This window comes from Molossus molossus, unplaced genomic scaffold (assembly GCF_014108415.1).
Source record: "Molossus molossus isolate mMolMol1 unplaced genomic scaffold, mMolMol1.p scaffold_m16_p_18, whole genome shotgun sequence".
Classification (NCBI taxonomy): domain Eukaryota; kingdom Metazoa; phylum Chordata; class Mammalia; order Chiroptera; family Molossidae; genus Molossus; species Molossus molossus.
This window is the reverse complement of record NW_023425353.1, coordinates 52,603,496-52,621,155: the sequence shown is the minus strand read 5'-3', so window position 1 is coordinate 52,621,155 and position 17,660 is coordinate 52,603,496. Positions and strand designations below refer to the sequence as shown.

Below are 17,660 nucleotides of genomic sequence, written 5' to 3'. Positions count from 1 at the left end.
TTCGGGTTCAATCTCTGGTCAGTGTGCACACAAAAAGCAACTGATGGGTGTTTCTCATTGGTCTTTCTCTTTCTCTCTCTCTCTCTCTCTCTCTCTCTCTCTTCCTCTCCCTCCCTCCCTCCCTTCCACCCTCTCTAAAAATCAATGGAAAAAATATACTTGGGTTGAGGATTAACCCCCGTCCCCCCAAAAAAAATCCTACATTAGTTTCCCAGGGCAGTGTGAACATAAGCTTGGGATATGAAGTGTGAACGAAGAGAAAAACCACTCAAGATTCTGGTCACAGTTAAAGGAACCACAGAAGCGATTTCGGAAGTGTGAACTAGTAGAATATTAAATATGGCCATTACAGATCTCCTCAGATATCTCCAATTCTAAAGAAATTACTGGGCCTGTGAACCTAGAAGAAGGCCAAAGCCTCAAACAGCACAGACTTTCCCCCTAAAGTAAACCAAAGCTGAAGCGAGATCAGCTGACGAGACCTCACTACTTTCTCCTCTTGACTATCTGTGCAGGGTCAGCAACCCAGCCGCTTTCTGTCTCTAAAGAATCTTACTCAAGGTGCCCCTTCAGCCTGGCTGGTGTGCCTCAGTGGTTAAGAGTCGACCCTGCCCCAACAGGTCGCCAGTTGGATTCCCAGTCAGGGCACATGCCCAGGTTGTGGGTCAGATCCCCAGTGGGGGGCGTGCAGGAGGCAGCCAGTTGATGTTCTCTCTCACTGATGTCTCCATCTCTTTCTCCCTCTCACTCTAAAACCAATAAAAGAAAAAAAAGTAAATCTTAAAAAAAAAAAAAAAGATGCCTCTTCAAATCTATCTGTTCATGGTTTAGTGTTTCAGACTGAGTTTTTCTTTTCTTTTTTTTATCCTCACCCGAGGACATTTTTCCATTTTTTGTTCAGATAGAGTGGGAGGGAGGGAGGGTGAGAGAGAGAGAGAGAGAGAGAGAGAGGAAAACATCGACGTGAAAGGGACACATCGAGTGGTTGCCACCCAGAGGACCCAACCAGGGCCAGGGACAAACTGCAACCGAGATACGCGCCCTTAGCGGGAACCGAACCCGGGTCTCTCTGGACCGCAGGCCGACGGTCTAACCGCTGAGCCAAACCGACCAGGGCTGAGTGTTTCTTTTCTAAAGTGATCTTTCATGCCCGTCAATCCTTGACTAATATAAGTTTCGCGTTGCATCCTTTAAAACCTCAATGTACAGATTCCTGTCCTGCCTCAAGTCCTTTCTGGAAACAAGGCAGGTTATAAATCCACAATAAAGACATCTTTCACCTCTGAGTTCTTTTCCCCCGGGAAAGTGGCACCTCCTATAATCAGATTTTGGATAGATGAAGGAAAGGCTAAGGCAAGATAAGCAGCAAGGTCAGAGCCTTGCATGTTTTCCAAAACAGGCCACTAAACTCAGACCTCCGGGAAACTGACCCGGCCCTTGGCGTTCAGACCTTCTTTGAATCAAATCTCCTCAGGAACACAAATCGACGAAATCTTTCCACAGCACCTGCAAGGCGGGCACCATTCACAACTGTGGGAGGATCCGTCGACTGGTCGCTCACAGTCTGAATTAACTGATCACATTAAAGGTGAAAGTGAGCAGGTCTTTGTAGTTCTCCACGTAGCCTTTAAGCTTTCTTTAGTTAAAAGTATGACCCTAATCCTAACCCTACTACATATAACAGAGGCTCAGTTCTGTCTTCACGCTCATTACGGGGTACATAAAACCTGACTGGAAGCTAAGATATGGCCATTCATTCTAAATGCAGCCCTGTCCAAGGGGGGTTCATCTACAAAGTATGGGCCTGCTGAGGGAAGGAGGGAAGACATAAGCCTCCATTTACCCAAGAAATTGACTAATATTTGCCCCCTGGACAGGGTTCACATGTATTTTAGCTCATTTTATCTTCTGCTAACCTGTGAAATCATCATCACCGTTCTCGTTATTATATATGGGGGTTCCGGAAATACAAGATCAGTTGTGCCAAAGCCACACAGCTAGGTATCAAACGCACGTCCAGACTGAAAAAGGGCAAGTCCTTCGAACGTTCTAGAAGTACGACACATCAAAGGAGGTCTTCCACTTCTAACACAGGGATCCTTGTAGAATCGAATGAAAGTGGCACAGGAAGTACTACATGTGGATCCCCCAACTCTACTCTGTTCCCCGTGCAGTACGCCTTACTGCTCACTGGAGGCTGCAAGCCGGACTAGAGCTCAGGGCCCACACAGGATGTGGCGTTGCAGACAGACCCAGCCAAGACTTAGAAGGCACAAGACAACATCATGGGCTGGAAGACGCGCTTACACTGCCTCTGTGTGCCCCCTGCAGACTCAGCCAAAAAGTCAGTGTGTGTGTGTCGGGGGGTGGGGGGGGGGTGGGCAGCTCTAACTGAAGTCCCAGTGTCCCATCCCTAGCTTCATAGTGTGGAGAGGCGAGTCAGGGGGCAGCCATTTGGAGCCATGTGTCACACAACAGAGACAATGGAGGCCCAGGACCCAGCAGCTGTGAGAGTAAACCTCGTGTCCCTGCTTTCCTGCCTGTGACAGGCCAGTTTCGTGGTGTGATTCTGGGAGGTTTGGCTAGAAGCTCACCCTAGAGCCTGCTTTTCTAGTCCCACCCAAAATTTTGGAAGACATCTAATAATGTACAGTAAGTAAGTCTCTTGCTGATTGAACTTGCTAAAGTGGATGCGGCGTTTGCAACTGAACCTTGATAAGACAATGGCTATCCTGCTTTCTCACAGAAGGGAGATTCTGCTGGGCTGGTTCGCATGAATCTCACGCGTGGGTATGGAAGAGGGAGAAGCAATCAGAGGGGACTGGTTTCGCCTTGCACTCCACAAGGGTGTGGTTGACTCACTCATATATGATTTAGGAAGTGTATCCTCAAGTCAACTAGAAATATAAATGAAAGAAGGGATTCCCCCAAACCTGGGCTGGCTTAATATCAAGTGAGATAATAAATGAAAATTCATTTAGTTTTAAATGAAAATTAATGGTAACACGCGCATCTAAGAAAAAGTACTGCCACCTTCCTGGGAACAGCTCTAGTCATACATCTTAGCAAAAAAAGAAGAAGAAGAAATTGTATTTGGCATCTGTTAAATTTTAGATTGAATTCTGTGAGATGAATAAAGGACAAAAGACTTAAAAGAAATCAAAGCCTCTTGAATTTCACCTCAGATTTTAAAACTTGAGTTTTTTTGCCCTGGCCAGTTTGGCTCAGTGAAAGAGCATCGGCCCACGGACCAATAAGTTGTGGGTTCAATTCCAGGCAAGGGCACGTACCTTGGTTGCAGTTCATCCCCAGCCCTGGTCAGGGTCAACCAGTCAATGTGTCCCTCTCAAGTAGATGTTTCTCTCTCTCTCCCTCCCTCTCACTCTATCTGAAGATAAACAGAAAAATACCCTCGGGTGAGGATTTTAAAAAACTTGAGTTTTTAAAAAACTATCCTTCAGTAAATTCCTAAGCATATTTTTCTTTTCATGTCTTACATCCTATCATTGATCATTTGTTTAAATAAAAGTAGAAAGATGCTACACCACTATAGTCTAAATGTTAGACAAGGATTCTGGTACATAATGACTATTCAAAACATATGAACAATTGAGGAGTTTTCTTCTTAGAAACTAGTGTAAATCCCTTTCCAAAAATCAATTGATTGGATTATATAGTAAGTCAATCAAGTGACAGGAGAGGGGACACGGTGACATATGACTTTTAAAAAATTATAAAATTTATGGCTGGGGTGGTTTATGCTATCAGATGTTAAAATGTATTCTAGCCCAGCCAATGTGTCAGTGGTTGAGCGTCAACCCATGCACCAAGATGTTGCCAGTTCAATTCCTGGTCAGGGCACATGCCCAGGTTGTGGGCCTGATCCCCAGTGGGGGACATGCAGGAGGCGGCCAGTCAATGTTCTCTCATCGGTGTTTCTCTCTCTCTCTCTCTGCCCCTCTCCCTTCCTCTTTCTCTAAAGAAAAAAAAAATCCTCACTCAAGGATATTAAAAAAATAAAAAGTATGCTAAAAGCAGATATTAAAACATGGGAACAAAGACTAGAATACACCAGAAAGTACAGCATTGAACCAAAATCGATACAAAAATTAAGTAAATGAAGAACATTCGAGATCTTGCTTTCTGGCAACTGTTGACAGTTTTGGCTCAAAAAGAAAGAAAGAAAAAAAAACATTTTTGAAGAAATAATGACTGAAAACTTCCCTAACCTGGTGAAGGAAATAGACATACCAGTCCAGGAGGGGCAGAGAAGCCCAAACAAGAGAAACCCAAAGAGGCCCACACCGAGACACATCATAATTAAAATGCCAAAGGTTAAAGACAAGGAGAGAATCTTAAAAGCAGCAAGAGAAAAGCAGTTAGTTACCCACAAAGGAGCTCCCATAAGACTGTCAGCTGATTTCTCAACAGACACTGCAGACCAGAGGGTCTGGCACAAATTATTCAGAGTGATGAAAAGCAAGGACCTATAACCAAGACTACTTTACCCAGCAATGCTATCATTTAGAACTGAAGCAGAGATAAAGAGTTTCCCAGACAAGAAAAAGCTGAAGGAGTTCATCACCACCAAACCAGTATTATAAGAAATGTTAATGGGATTTATTTATTTAAGAAGTAAAAAAAAGTATGACAAAGATATACCTCCCAATTCTTTTTTTAAAATCCTCACCAGAGGACATTTTTATGCATTTATCTTCAGATAGAGTTGGAGGAAGAAAGGGAGGAAGATAGAGAGAAATATCGACGTGAGAGAGACACATGAAGTGGTTGCCACCCACACCGGGGACAAACCGCAACCGAGGTACATGCCCGTAGTGGGAACCAAACCTGGGCCTCTCTGGTCTGTAGGCCAAAGCTCTAACAGCTGAGCAAAACCAGCCAGGGCCCAATTTTTTTTTTTAATCCTCACCCAAGGATATGTTTTCATTTATCTTCAGATAGAGTGGGAGGGATAGAGGGAGGGAGGGGGAGAGAGAGAGAGAGAGACAAACATGCAGTGAGAACACGACCCCCACCAGGGCCGGCAACCGAATTGCAACTGAGGCAGGTGCCCTTGGCTGGAATTGAACCTGTGACTCTTTGGTCCATGGGCCGAGGCTCTAACCGCTGAGCCAAACTGGCCAGGACTCCCCCCCAATTCTTAACTGTCACACATGAGTGTGGGAGCAGCCCATTTAGAATCTCTGCCTTTCCTACAAGTCTCAACATGGCTTCTTCTTTATATCCTTCTTTATATCCTTATATCCTCTATTCAGCTGGTCTTCCGGTGGTTGTCAAGGGTGGTTGTTCTATAATTTAGCTGTAGTTTTGATGTGGACGTAAGAGGAGGCCAGCATCTTGACTGGCATTTTTAATGTATATAAGGAACATTGACTTTCTGTGTTGTCAGTATTCTTCCAGCCTATTTTTATTTACAACACCAAAAGCTTATCTTTAAATCTATCAGTCTTATTTTTCCATACAGTTGGTGTCGTACTTAGAAAGTTCTCCCTCACTAACAAAACTAAATATAATTAATTATACATTAATATTTAACCTTAAATTAATTTAACCTTAAATTAAATATAAATGTAATATTTATACCTTATTTTAGTATAAGGTATAAAGTTGGGCTCTAACTTTGTTTGCAAATGTCTATTCAATTGTCCCAACATGATATATTGATAAATTTGTTCTTCATTCACTAATCTGGGGGGGGGGGGGGGGAAACCACTTCATAAGCTATATAAGTGTCTAACCACTATGTTGTACACCTGAAACTAATGTAATATGGAATGTTGACTGTAATTGAAGATTTTTTAATTAAAAATTATTTTTATTTTTCTTTATCCTCACCCGAGGATATTTTTCCATTTTTTGTTCAGATAGAGTGGGAGGGAAAGAGAGGAAGAGAGAAACATCGATGTGAAAGGGACACATCGAGTGGTTGCCACCCTCACGACCCAACCAGGGCCGGGGACAAACTGCAACCAAGGTACATGCCCTTAGTGGGAACCAAACCTGGGTCTCTCTGGACCGCAGGCCGACGCTCTAACCACTGAACCAAACTGGCCAGGGCTAATTAAAATTTTTCAGTAATTGGATTTAAATACCAATAAGTAGATGACAAAACAGCTGAACATCTCTTTCAAGGTAGCTAACAAAACCTGTATATTCACTTCTTTATACTCCCTAAATCTTACTGAAATGACAAAAACAAAACAAAACCCCCAAAACAACTCCCCCACCCCCACACACCAAAAACACCCTCACAAATAATATAAAAATACAGAGCAGTGCTAAGAATTCAAAAGATCCACAGTAGCAGCCTGGAGCAGTGACGGATTCCCGGGAGGCATGCAAGAACAAACTCGTGATTAAGTAAGCAACGGGATTTCCAGTCTTCAGGAAAACAGAGAACCTAGCAAAAAGGTGAGTTTCCAAGCAGACCACAGATTAGAGGTAACAACAGAAGTGAGAGAAGGAATGGGCCAAGGGTCATCTGCTAAGGAATACATATAAAGGCTTAGAAGCTGTCAATTTAATCATTCCCTCCCCAGCCCCTCCAGCAGTTACTTTTGGCATAGCCCCCAAATAAAGGTTCAAGACTGCCAGATGCTTCAACAAGCTATGTGCACACCTCAGAGGGAAGCCCATGCAGCTACACTACCCCCCATGTCTCCCTGCAAACACACACACACACACACACACACACACACTCTCTCTCTCTCTCTCTAATATTTCTTGTTCTCAGGAAAAAACCACTGGATGCAGGTCATGTGATGAAAACCTGCATTCATGCCCGGCCGGTGTGGCTCAGTGGTTGGGCGATGACCCATACACTAAGAGGTCGCTGGTTCAATTCCCAGTCAGGGCACATGCCCAGGTTGTGGGTCCGATCCCCAGTGGAGGGCATGCAGGAGGCGGCCAATCGATGTTCTCTCTTATCGATGTTTCTGTCTCTCTCTCCCTCTCCTTCCTTTCTCTCTAAAATCAATAAAGAAAAAATAAAGAAAACAGTTAACAAAAACAAAATCCCTGCATTCACTGCCAGGGGCTCAGGGATTCTCACTTAGGTTGAGCAGACACTGTCGAGCCATCTCATCTCCAATTACACATGAACAATCACAAATCACCAGATGGTTGAAAAAACAGCCAAATGAGAAGCAAAGGACTCAACAAGCAGAAGTGGTCTCTCTGCAAACAAAGAAAAGCTTAAATATACTCAAGATTCTTGGGGATTCAATTTTTAAGAAGTGATCATATTACAAAGCAAAAAGAATGACAAACCGTTGGGGATGAAAACTATTTTATGGGCTAAAAGGTCAAGGATATAGAATTCAACTGGATTTCTATGATCTAGCAATGAACAATTCAAAAATGAAATTAAGAAAGTAATTTCATTTGCAATAGCATCAACAAGAATACAATACTTAGAAATAACATTAACAAAACAAATGTAAGATATGTATGCTGAAAACTATGAAACATTGTTGAGAGAAATTAGAGAAGACCTAAATAAATGGAAAGACATTCATGGTTATGAAACAGAAAACTTAATTTTGTTAAGATGGCAATCCCCAAACTGATCTACAGATTCAGCGCAATTCATACTGAAATCCAAGTTGCCCTTTTAGGCAAAAATCAACAGACTGATAGTAAAATTCAGATGGAAATGCAAGGGACTCCAAATAGTCAAAATAATTAAAAAAAAAAAAAAAATGAACAGGTATGATAAACTCACAGTTCTGATTTCAAAACTTTCTACAAAGCTATATTAATCAATACAGTGTAGACATATAGATCAATGAAGTAGAACTGAGAATCCAAGTAAAACCTTACATTTCAGGTTATCTGATTTTTCACAAGGGTGCCAAGATGATTCAATGGGAGAAAAATAGTCTTTTCAATAAATAGTGTTGGGACAATTAGATATCCATATGGGAAAGAATAAATTTAGACCCCTACCTCACACTATATACAAAAATTAATTCAAAATAAATCATAACTTTCTATGTAAGATATAAAACTATACAACTTTTAGGAGAAAACATAGGAGCAAGTCTTTGTGACCTTAGGTTAGGCAAAGGCTTCTTAGATATATCAAAAAACAAGCAACAATAGAAAAAAAGACATAAGTTGAATTATTTCTAATTAAGAGCCTTTGCGCCTCAAGGAACACCATCCACAGAACGGAAGAAAAGTATCTGCAAATCATAGATCTGATAAAGGACTTGCATCCAGACTATATCAAGAACTCTTACAACTCAACAACAAATGAAATTCATGTAATCTTTTAAATGGCAAAGGATTTGAATAGACACTTCTCCAAAGAAGATATACAAATGACCAAAAGGACATGAAGAGTTGCTGGCCATCATTAGTTGTTACAGAAATAAAAACTAAACCACAGTGAAAAACCACTTCACACCTTCTAGGATGGCCAGGATAAGAAAAGACAGAGAAGAACAAACCTTAAGAGAGGATGTGGAAAAACTGGAACCCTCGTGTTGCTGGTGAGGTTGTAATGCAGCGCAGCCACTTTGGAAAGTCTAGCAGCGCCTCCAAGTATTAAGCAATGAATTACCAGATGAACCATCCCGTTCCTAGGTAAATGCCCAAGAGAACTGAAAACACACGTCCACACAAAAATTTGAATGTGAAGGTTCACAGCAGCATTCTTCTTCAGAGTCACAATGTAGAAACAACCCAAATGGCTATCAACTGATCGATGGATAAGCAAAATATTGTATACATCATACAATGGAATATTTGTTAATAAAATGAATGACGTGTCGATACATACTACAGCCTGGATGACCTTGCAAACATTATGCTAAATGAAAAAAGCCAGAGAGGGTCATATGTTGTAGGATTCTGTTTGTGTGAAATGTCTAGACTAGTAGATACGCAGAGACAGAAAGTAGATGAGTGGTCACTAAGGGTTGAGGGAAGGGAAGAATGAGGAGGGGCTGCTAGAGGTGCAGGGTTTCTTTCTGAGGTGACAAAAATTAGATAGGGATGACAGTTGTACAATTCTGGGAATATCCTTAAAAAAAAAAAAATCCCTGGATTGTGTGCTTTAAAAAGATCAATTTTATCATATGAATGACATCTCAACAAAGCTGCTTTTAAAAAATGCAATGCCAAAACTCAAAGAACTTTATACTAAAGTGAGTAAATTTTACAGTATACCTCAATAAACTCGACTTTAAAGAATATTCACATACCTTTTATTCAATTCTAAGTACTTGTCTCTAGAAAAACATTAAAGACCATCTAGAGAGATTTAGTTTAAAGAACGTCAATTACAACATTGTTAAGGAAACATAAAGTGAACTGTAGCAGACTGGCTATTTATGGAATACTATGTGACTATTAAGTATATTATAAGAAATTAATCATTGATGAGGAAAGGCAATTTATCAGGTCTCAACAGGAAACTGGGCACATTCAGAATGGGTCATTTGAGTGGAGTTTAATAAAAGCATTACTTATAAAGCAGGATGCTGGAAAACCACAGGTGATAGTGCGGTACCTGGCAATAGTAATCACCTGGGAATGTACAGTTATCAGAGCCAGCTGGGTGGAGAGGGCTGCTAGACAGCTGGCCCTCCTCGGAAGGACACAGCCAGCCTGCTGAGACCCAGCAGGGAGGGATCCTGGGAATGAAGACCCAGGACCTACTCTCCCCTGCCGCTACAGTCTCCTGCAGGTACCACCTCTGGAAAAACCCAGTGGGACATCAAAAGGAAGCCGTGGGACAGTACATGTCTGTGTGCCTTCAGGGTGGGGAGCAGGACAGCAGGGTGGAGTGTGGACTGAGGGACAAATGGAAGATATCCAGCACAGATGGCCACAGCAGTAAACAAAAAGAGTAAACAGAACGTAGTTTACAAGTGACTACATTTTTTAAATTACAGAAAATAATGTATGACCACTTGAGAAATTCTGGAATGGTTTACTCCAAGAGGTAAACTGTGGTTCACTCAAGAGCTCCTTAACTATGGTGCTGTTGGCATTTGGTGAAGCAATTCTTCATTGTGGGAGACTGTCCTATGCACTTCAGGACTTTTAGCATACCTGGCCCCCGGGGCACTAAACACCAGCGGAAAAGGCTCCAGGCATTACAATAAACATTAAAAAAAAAAAAAAAAAAAACCCACCCACTTCCAGATAAGAGGTTGTACCACACCCATTAGGGACTACTGTGAATGCTAGAATTACAATTTTTTTCTTACTTGCATTTTTCTGCAAAGATTAGGTATTGTTTTTGTGAACTGGAAACTATGTTTCCCATTAAAAAAAAAGAAAGAAAGAAAAAAAACTCAACAGGATAGAGTATTAGATTCCAGCCCTCAGAAAACCCTAATCCTCCTTCCCCAACTATGTTTGTTCATGACCATGAGTAAATGAAAGGTGACCTAACATTATCACACAGGTGTTAAAATCATTTTGAAGCCACCAGTAACAGGAAGGGTGTAACTCCCTCAGCTTCCGACAAACCACTTTTATTCTTCAGGTACTAGATTCAAGATCGCTGTGAGCTCTCGGCATCCTACAAATCACAGGTCAAGGACTGGATTGCTTTTAGTTTGTTACATTTTATTTATTTTTAACAGTTTTAAATAATTTTTTTTTCTTTATTGACTTTAGAGAGAGAGGAAGGGAAAGGGAGAGATAGAAATATCAGTGAGAGAGAACACAGACTGGCCACCTTCTGCATGCCCCCCACTGGGGATCTGGCCCACAACCTGGGCATGTGCCCTGGCCGGGAATCCAACTGGTGACCTCTTGGTGTGTAGGTCAACGCTCAGCCACCGAGCCTCATCGGCAGGGTTACACGCCCTGGCCGGTATGGCTCAGTGGTTAGAGCGTCAGCCCTTGGACCAATGAGTTGCGGGTTCGATTCCACTCAAGGGCACATACTTCAGTTGCGGTTCATCCCCAGCCCTGGTTGGGTCCTGCCAGAGGCAACCAGTCAATGTGTCTCTCTCACATGGATGTTTCTCTCTCTCCCTCTCTCTCTTTCCCTCACTCTCCCTCCCTCCCACTCTATCTGATGATAAACAAAAAAATATATAATACCCTCAGGTGAGGATTAAAATAAATAAAAGAAAAAGGAAACAACTACAATTTGATTTCAACATGGTGTTCTGCTGGCACAGCCTTGAGTATTTAGTAGGTTAGCTGCTACCACACAGCCCTGTGAGAAAGCCAGGCCAAGCGATTTTGACAGCAAATTGGAGAAACGTTGTGTTTTGTTCTCTATTATTTCATTTCCCCCGGGGTGGTGGGATCAGGTTCTTAGTTGTTCTTTGTCTCCGTATTTTGTTTTTTTTAAGGCAGAAAAGTTAACATTCTTCTGGGGGTCGGTCTATCTTAATCTCTGGGTTGGGACAGCAATAGTTTGAAACCTGTTCCCCAGCCCCAGATAAATAATCAGTGGTGCCATATTTCATTAGAGCCAAGAAACCATCCATTGTCAGCTACATCCTGCCTCAGATACTAAAATATGAACAAAAAAGTATCTTAGAGTCAATAAAACAGTATATCATTTAAGGTGATCCTAAACATTTTTATTTTTTTTATTATTTATTTATGTTTAAATCCTCACCTGAGGATACTTTTTTCCCATTCATGTTCACATGGGAGAGAGAGACACACACATTGACATGAGGGAGACACATCGACCTGCTGCCTCCTGCAGGACCCTGAGCAGGGCAGGGGACCAAACCGTAACAATGTATGTTCCCTTGACTGGAATCGAACCCGAAACTCTGTGGTCCGTGGGCCTACACTCTAACTGCTGAGCCAAGCTGGCCAGGGCTTATTTATTTATTTATTTATGTTAATTATCACCTGAGGATATTTTCCCGTTGATTTTTTTCTTTATTATTCAAAGTATTATAGATGTCCTCCTTCCCCACCCCCACTGACACCCTCCTCCTTGCTCCACACCCCCCACCTTCACAGAACTGTTTTCTGTGTCCACTGGTTATGCATATATATACATATTCTTTGTTTTATCTCTTCCTGCCCCCCCCCCCTCTGAGATTTATCAGTCTGTTCCCTAATTCCATGCCTCTGGATCTATTTTGTTTGTCAGCTTATTTTGTTCATTATATTCCACAAATAAGTGAGATCATGTGGTATTTGTCTTTCTCTGACTGGCTTATTCCGCTTAGCATAATACTCTCCAGGTCCCTCCATGTCGTCTCAAAGGGTAAGAGATCTTTCTTTCTTACAGCTGCATAGTATTCCACTGTGTAAATGTACCACAGCTTTTTTATCCACTCATCTACTGATGGGCACTTGGGCTGTTTCCAGATCTTAGCTATTGTAAATAGTGCTGCTATTAAATGAAAAGGCTCCTGCACAGCAAAAGAAACCAGCATCAAAATGAAAGGACACCCATTGTCTGGGAGAACATATTTGATTTTCCAATGATACACTGGACATGGGGTTACTTTCCAAAATATATAAACTCAACAAAAGGAAGACAAACAATCCAATTTAAAAATGAGGTCTCCCTGGCTGGTTTGGCACAACATTTAGAGCCTCAACCTGTGAACCAAAGGGTCATGGGTTTGATTCCCAGTCAAGGGCACATACTGAGGTTGTAGGTCTGATCTCTGGTTTGAACCCAGTCGGGGTTGTGCAGGATGCAGCCAATCAATGTGTCTTTCTCACATCAATGCCCCCCCCCTTCCACTCTATCTAGGAAAATCAATGGAAAAATATCCTTGGGTGAGGATTAACAATAACAACAAAAATGGGCAGAGGACCTAAATAGACACCTCTCCAAAGAAGACATTACACATGGCCAAGGGACATATGAAAAAATGCTCAACATCACTAATCATCAGAGAGATGTAAATTAAAATGACTATGAAGTATCACCTAACACCTGTCAGAATGGCCGCCATCAACAAATCATCAAACAACAAGTGCTGGCGAGGGTGTGGAGAGAAGGGGACTCTAGCACACTGCTGGTGGGAATGCAGACTGGTACAGCCACTATGGAAAACAATATGGTGTTTCCTCAAAAAATTAAAAATGGAACTACCATTTGACCCATCGATACCACTTCTAGGAATATATCCTAAGAACCCTGAGACACCAATCAGAAAGAATATATGCACCCCTATGTTCCCACTGATTTTTAGATAAAGTGGAAGGGAGGGAAGACAACAGAGAAACATGGATGTGAGACAGACACATTGTTTGGCTGCCTCCTGCACATGCCCCAACCGTGCTGGGGACTAAACCTGCAACCCAGGTACGTGCCCTTGACCGGGAATCGAACCTGAGACTCACACATCTAATGACAGTTTAAAGTAGTACAACTATGGGGAAAGATTATTTCAGAATATGTAACAAAACACTTATAATTTTGTGCAGCCTTTGACACAACAATTCTACAGTAAGGAAATTTCCCTCATAAAAATCACTGGACAAATGTGGAAAGAGGCACAAACAGGAAGATTGCTGCAGCACTGGCTATACTAGTAAAACCTAAAAACATGCCAGTTTGACCATGGAAAACAAAGGAAATCAAAACAGGACTTATGACAGAAAATTAATAATTCGAGAGACCCCAGACCCTGAAAAATGCTCATGGTGTAGTAAGTGAACATAGCAGGTCTTTAATCCATGAAAAAAAATTATAAGAAGATACATACACGGGGGGAAAAAACTATAAAGGGAGTTTTAGAAAACTGAGGAAATACAAAGATAAAAATAAAAAAAGATCCATAAGTTTTCCTGATTGAGAGAACACACCGGGTACCCAGTATAATGGAAGAAAACAAACCCACACGAAGGCACAGGACTGTGGTATCATAGAAGAAAGAAGATTCTACAGCTTTCAGAAGAAAAATTTAAAAAGGATCACAAACTGGAATAAATAGGGCATTTGAGATCTTTCCCAGCAACTGTTGTCAGTTTGGGCTCAAACTTTTATAAAAAAAAATTTTTTTTAAAGAATTGAAATAAAGATTTAAAAAAAATAAACAGAATAACTAGAAGACAACAGAGGAACACGTTTTGAAGAAAAACAATTTCCACTCTAACATTCTTTAGCCAAACTATTAATTATGTGTAACAGTTGAATCAAGACATTTTGAAACATGCAAATGTCAATTCACACATGCATGCTTTCTTAGGGCACTACTGGCGCGTCCCTCCAAGAGGAGGCAGGGCAGGGAGGACACTGCTCCAGGGAAGCAGGGGATCAACCCAGGAGAGGAGGAAGAGAATCCCCAGTGTGATGGTGCAGGAGACCCCAGGCCATCAGTTGTGCCAGGTGAGCCGGGAGCAGGTCAGAGGCAAGGTTGGTTGTGAGGATGACCCTGATAGAATCCCTCCCAGTTTTGTCTCAGAATGTGTCTCAGTTTTCCTAAGGGGAGATTTCGACAACTGAGGTAAGATTAGTGACTAAATATCTAGAGAACTAAAAAATGGAAAAAAAGAATTACTAACTCCAGGGAAAACAAGAAATTGGGCAGGAATGGAAAAGTGTTCATAGACTACTCAGTGGCTCAGTGGCTCAAGGTCAACACTTGTTATGGATTACACCTACAATTCGAAATATTTGTATATGAAGAAACCGCATTATAAACACATTATTTAGAGCTCTAAGAGATTTGAATGTGCATACCTCTAAGTATGGAGGTGGTGGGGGAAACATTTCTGCCTACAGGACTATTTGACTATAAATGCGCATATATAGCTCTGTGAAAAATAAAAACTAAAAAAAAAATAGTAATGAGTAATTTTTCTTACACGTTTTTCTGTCTTTTTCAAAAAATGTACTGAAATCCAAACGTATACATGCCAATACATCAACAGTGATTATTTCTAGTGATGGGATCTTGGGCCATTTACATTTTTTCCTTCCCTTTTCTATTTTCTGAAAAAGTGTGGAACACAGAGCGAATTGATCATAAATCAGAAAACAAGAGGCATTTTACTTTATGATGGTAGAAGCCCCATGTCTGTCAGGGGAAAGAAAGAATAAAAGGGAGTTTCAGAAAACTTCTGAAACTTCTGTTTGCTTCGAAAGAGCATGGGAGCTTGCCAACTCCTTCATTCACACAGCAAATATTTGTTGAATTCCTATAAGCCAGCCGGGTAGGTGACTCCAATCCCTCAGTTTTTTATTGGATCTTCTGAAGTCCTTCAACACCAGCTGAGGGAACAAGCTGGGGGATGGGCTGAGCCAACACTTCTCACACTTGAAGTGCACTGGGACTACCTGGGATTGATTCAGTGGATCTGGAGTGGGGTCAGAGAATGGAGGAGCACGTAAGCGATACACTCAGGTTTTGCTGAAGGTCTTAGTCTTCAGTCACTTCTGCACCATCATGCTTCCCATTCTCTACCCCCATATAAGCCAGATTTTCATTCCACAAATGTTTACAGGAAAGTATGTGATACAGGCGGAAGGGGCACTGGTTAGACAACCGGATGGGATGCCCATTAGCTGTTAAGAGCAGATTGCTCGCAACAGTCAGGCCTGGGGTTGAATTCCAGCTCCTCCACCTCCAGGTGTGACTTACTTCCCCCCTCTATGCCTCAGTTTCTTCACATGTAAAATGGGATAATTACTGAAGCCACCTTCACAGGGTAGGGTTGTTGTGTGGCTCACAGGAGGGCAGAAGGCACCTAGAGAGCTTGAGGAGACCCTGGGACATGGTGAAGACTCAATAAACAGTGGCCACCACTAGCTGTTAATGGGGTTCCAGTCATTTTTCAGCCATCAAGGACAGGCTAGGACTTCGCAGGAAATCACTTGACCTCTCAGCTTCCGCATCCTCCTATGAAGAGGAGAATGCACATGCCCACCTCCCCAGTAACGTGCTCAGCCTAAAGCAGGATGCGCCACAGCGCCAAGCAGGAGACCCTTTGGTCCTCGGAGGTTGAGGCCCTTATTTTATTAGGTAAGCATTTCTTGACTCACCTCAACTTTATTACCAGGGAGATAATTAGGAAAAGGAATGCATCCTCTCCTCTCCCCTGATCTTTAGAAAGTTCTGCTGTGGGGAGGAGGCCACCCACGTGGAGACCAGGTAAGGGCGGCGCCTGGTGTCCGTGGCACTCGTTAACATAAACTCCTTGCCCACCAAGCATCCTGCTCCCAGGATACGCCGCGACCACCGACAGGGCCCAGCAAACTGGGCGTCTCCCCCCACGGCCATCCGGAGGGTCACAAGCCTCTTCCCCGAGGTGACCGGAGCTCGTTCAGAGACGTGGTCTCTGAGTTTTGCACGCTGGGAAGAAGGCGAGGCTGAGCAAACGGGGCTCCTTCGAAGCCGGTCTGCGGACCCGAGCGGCTGCCAGCCGGGAGCACGCCCCGGTCCGCCTGCGCCCCCTGCCTCCCGGGCCCCAGGCACTCACGATCTCCGCCACGATGAGGAGCCCCGGCAGGGTGCGGAGGAATTCCCGGTCGTAGGCGAAGCTGCTGCTGGTGGTGGAGAAGTTCTCGGCGAAGGAGCTGGTGGTGGTGGTGACGGTGTGCGGGCGGGCGCGCTGCGGCTCCTCCATCGTCGCGTCCTGGCCGGGCTGGTGCCTCCTCGGGGACCCCCGGCGCGTCCGGAGCTGGACGCGCGGCCCTGAGCCCGGGGGACCCCGGCGAGGGGGAGGGGAGCGCGGCTGGCGCGGGCAGGGAGGCGACGGGGGCGCCAACCGGGGCCGGTCCCGCGGCGGCGCGTGTCCTGCGAGTGCGCGGCGGCCCCGGCACCTCGGCGTGCGGACTCTCCGGCGGCCAAGGGCCCGGGAGGCGGCGGCGGAGGAGGAGACCGAGCGAGGGGAGGCTGCCCGGCGGCCGTGGCAGGCGGGAGGGCGGGAGGAGGGGAGGGGGCGTGGAGAGGGGCGGGCGCCGGGCGCGCAGGCAGGGACCGCCCCGCCCGGGCTCCGCGGCCGGCCGCCTCCACCTGTGGCCCGGGGCCGTGCTGCCCGAGGGCGCCGAGTCGCGCCCGGGTCGCGGGGCTGCCGCGCCGAGGAGGGGGCGCGGGGTCCCTGCCGCCTGCTGCCCCTGCCCGGCCCTGGCCTCCGACAGGCTCCGCCTCCCTCGGGCGGGCGGCCCCTGCTGACCTGTCTCCTGCCACCTGACGGCGGCCTGGGCTTCAGGGCCCCTCGGGGCCACCTGGGCTCCGGGAATGAGCCCTCTGAGCGGCGACCGAGGCAGGGGGCGGGGTGGTGACTCGCGCGCGAGGACGCGCGGCAGGAACTCTGACCCGGCCGGACCTTAGACCTGAGATCGATGCGAGGCCGCCAGGACGGCTTCTCCCCCGCCCGCTGCGGCCGCCAGCACAACCCGGCATTATTTCCTGCCCTCCTGCTGGGAACAATGTGAGGAACCGACTTAACCTCTGGGCTTTGTGGGCGAGACGCCTCCAGGCGCACGCAGTGGCTCTGTCGCGGGGATCCATGGAGCCCAGATGGCTCCTGGCCCAGAGACGAGGGGGAGGGGCGTGTGGGTCCCTGGTCAAGTTCATCAGTGTGACTCTCCCGTCACCCTCGAAAGGAAAGGTGCAAAGTGAAGTTTATGACACACGGGCTGTGCTTTTCGCATTCAGTGTTAGAATATGCGCCTCCGCACGCCAAGATGCAAAGGGCAGCCAAGCCATTTCATTCAAGCAACCAGGCAGGGTCTG

General features: G+C 44.7%; 1 protein-coding gene across 1 annotated transcript in view; it reads right to left on the bottom strand.

Moving 5' to 3' along the window:
* CMTM8 (CKLF like MARVEL transmembrane domain containing 8) overlaps positions 1-16,548 on the bottom strand; it is an 87,570-nt gene extending 71,022 nt beyond the window's left edge. The window contains exon 1 of the mRNA XM_036267226.1: positions 16,402-16,548. Coding sequence (XP_036123119.1) covers positions 16,402-16,548 — 147 coding nt within the window. The remainder of the gene's footprint in view (positions 1-16,401) is intronic.
* Between the last annotated feature and the right edge of the window lie 1,112 nt (positions 16,549-17,660).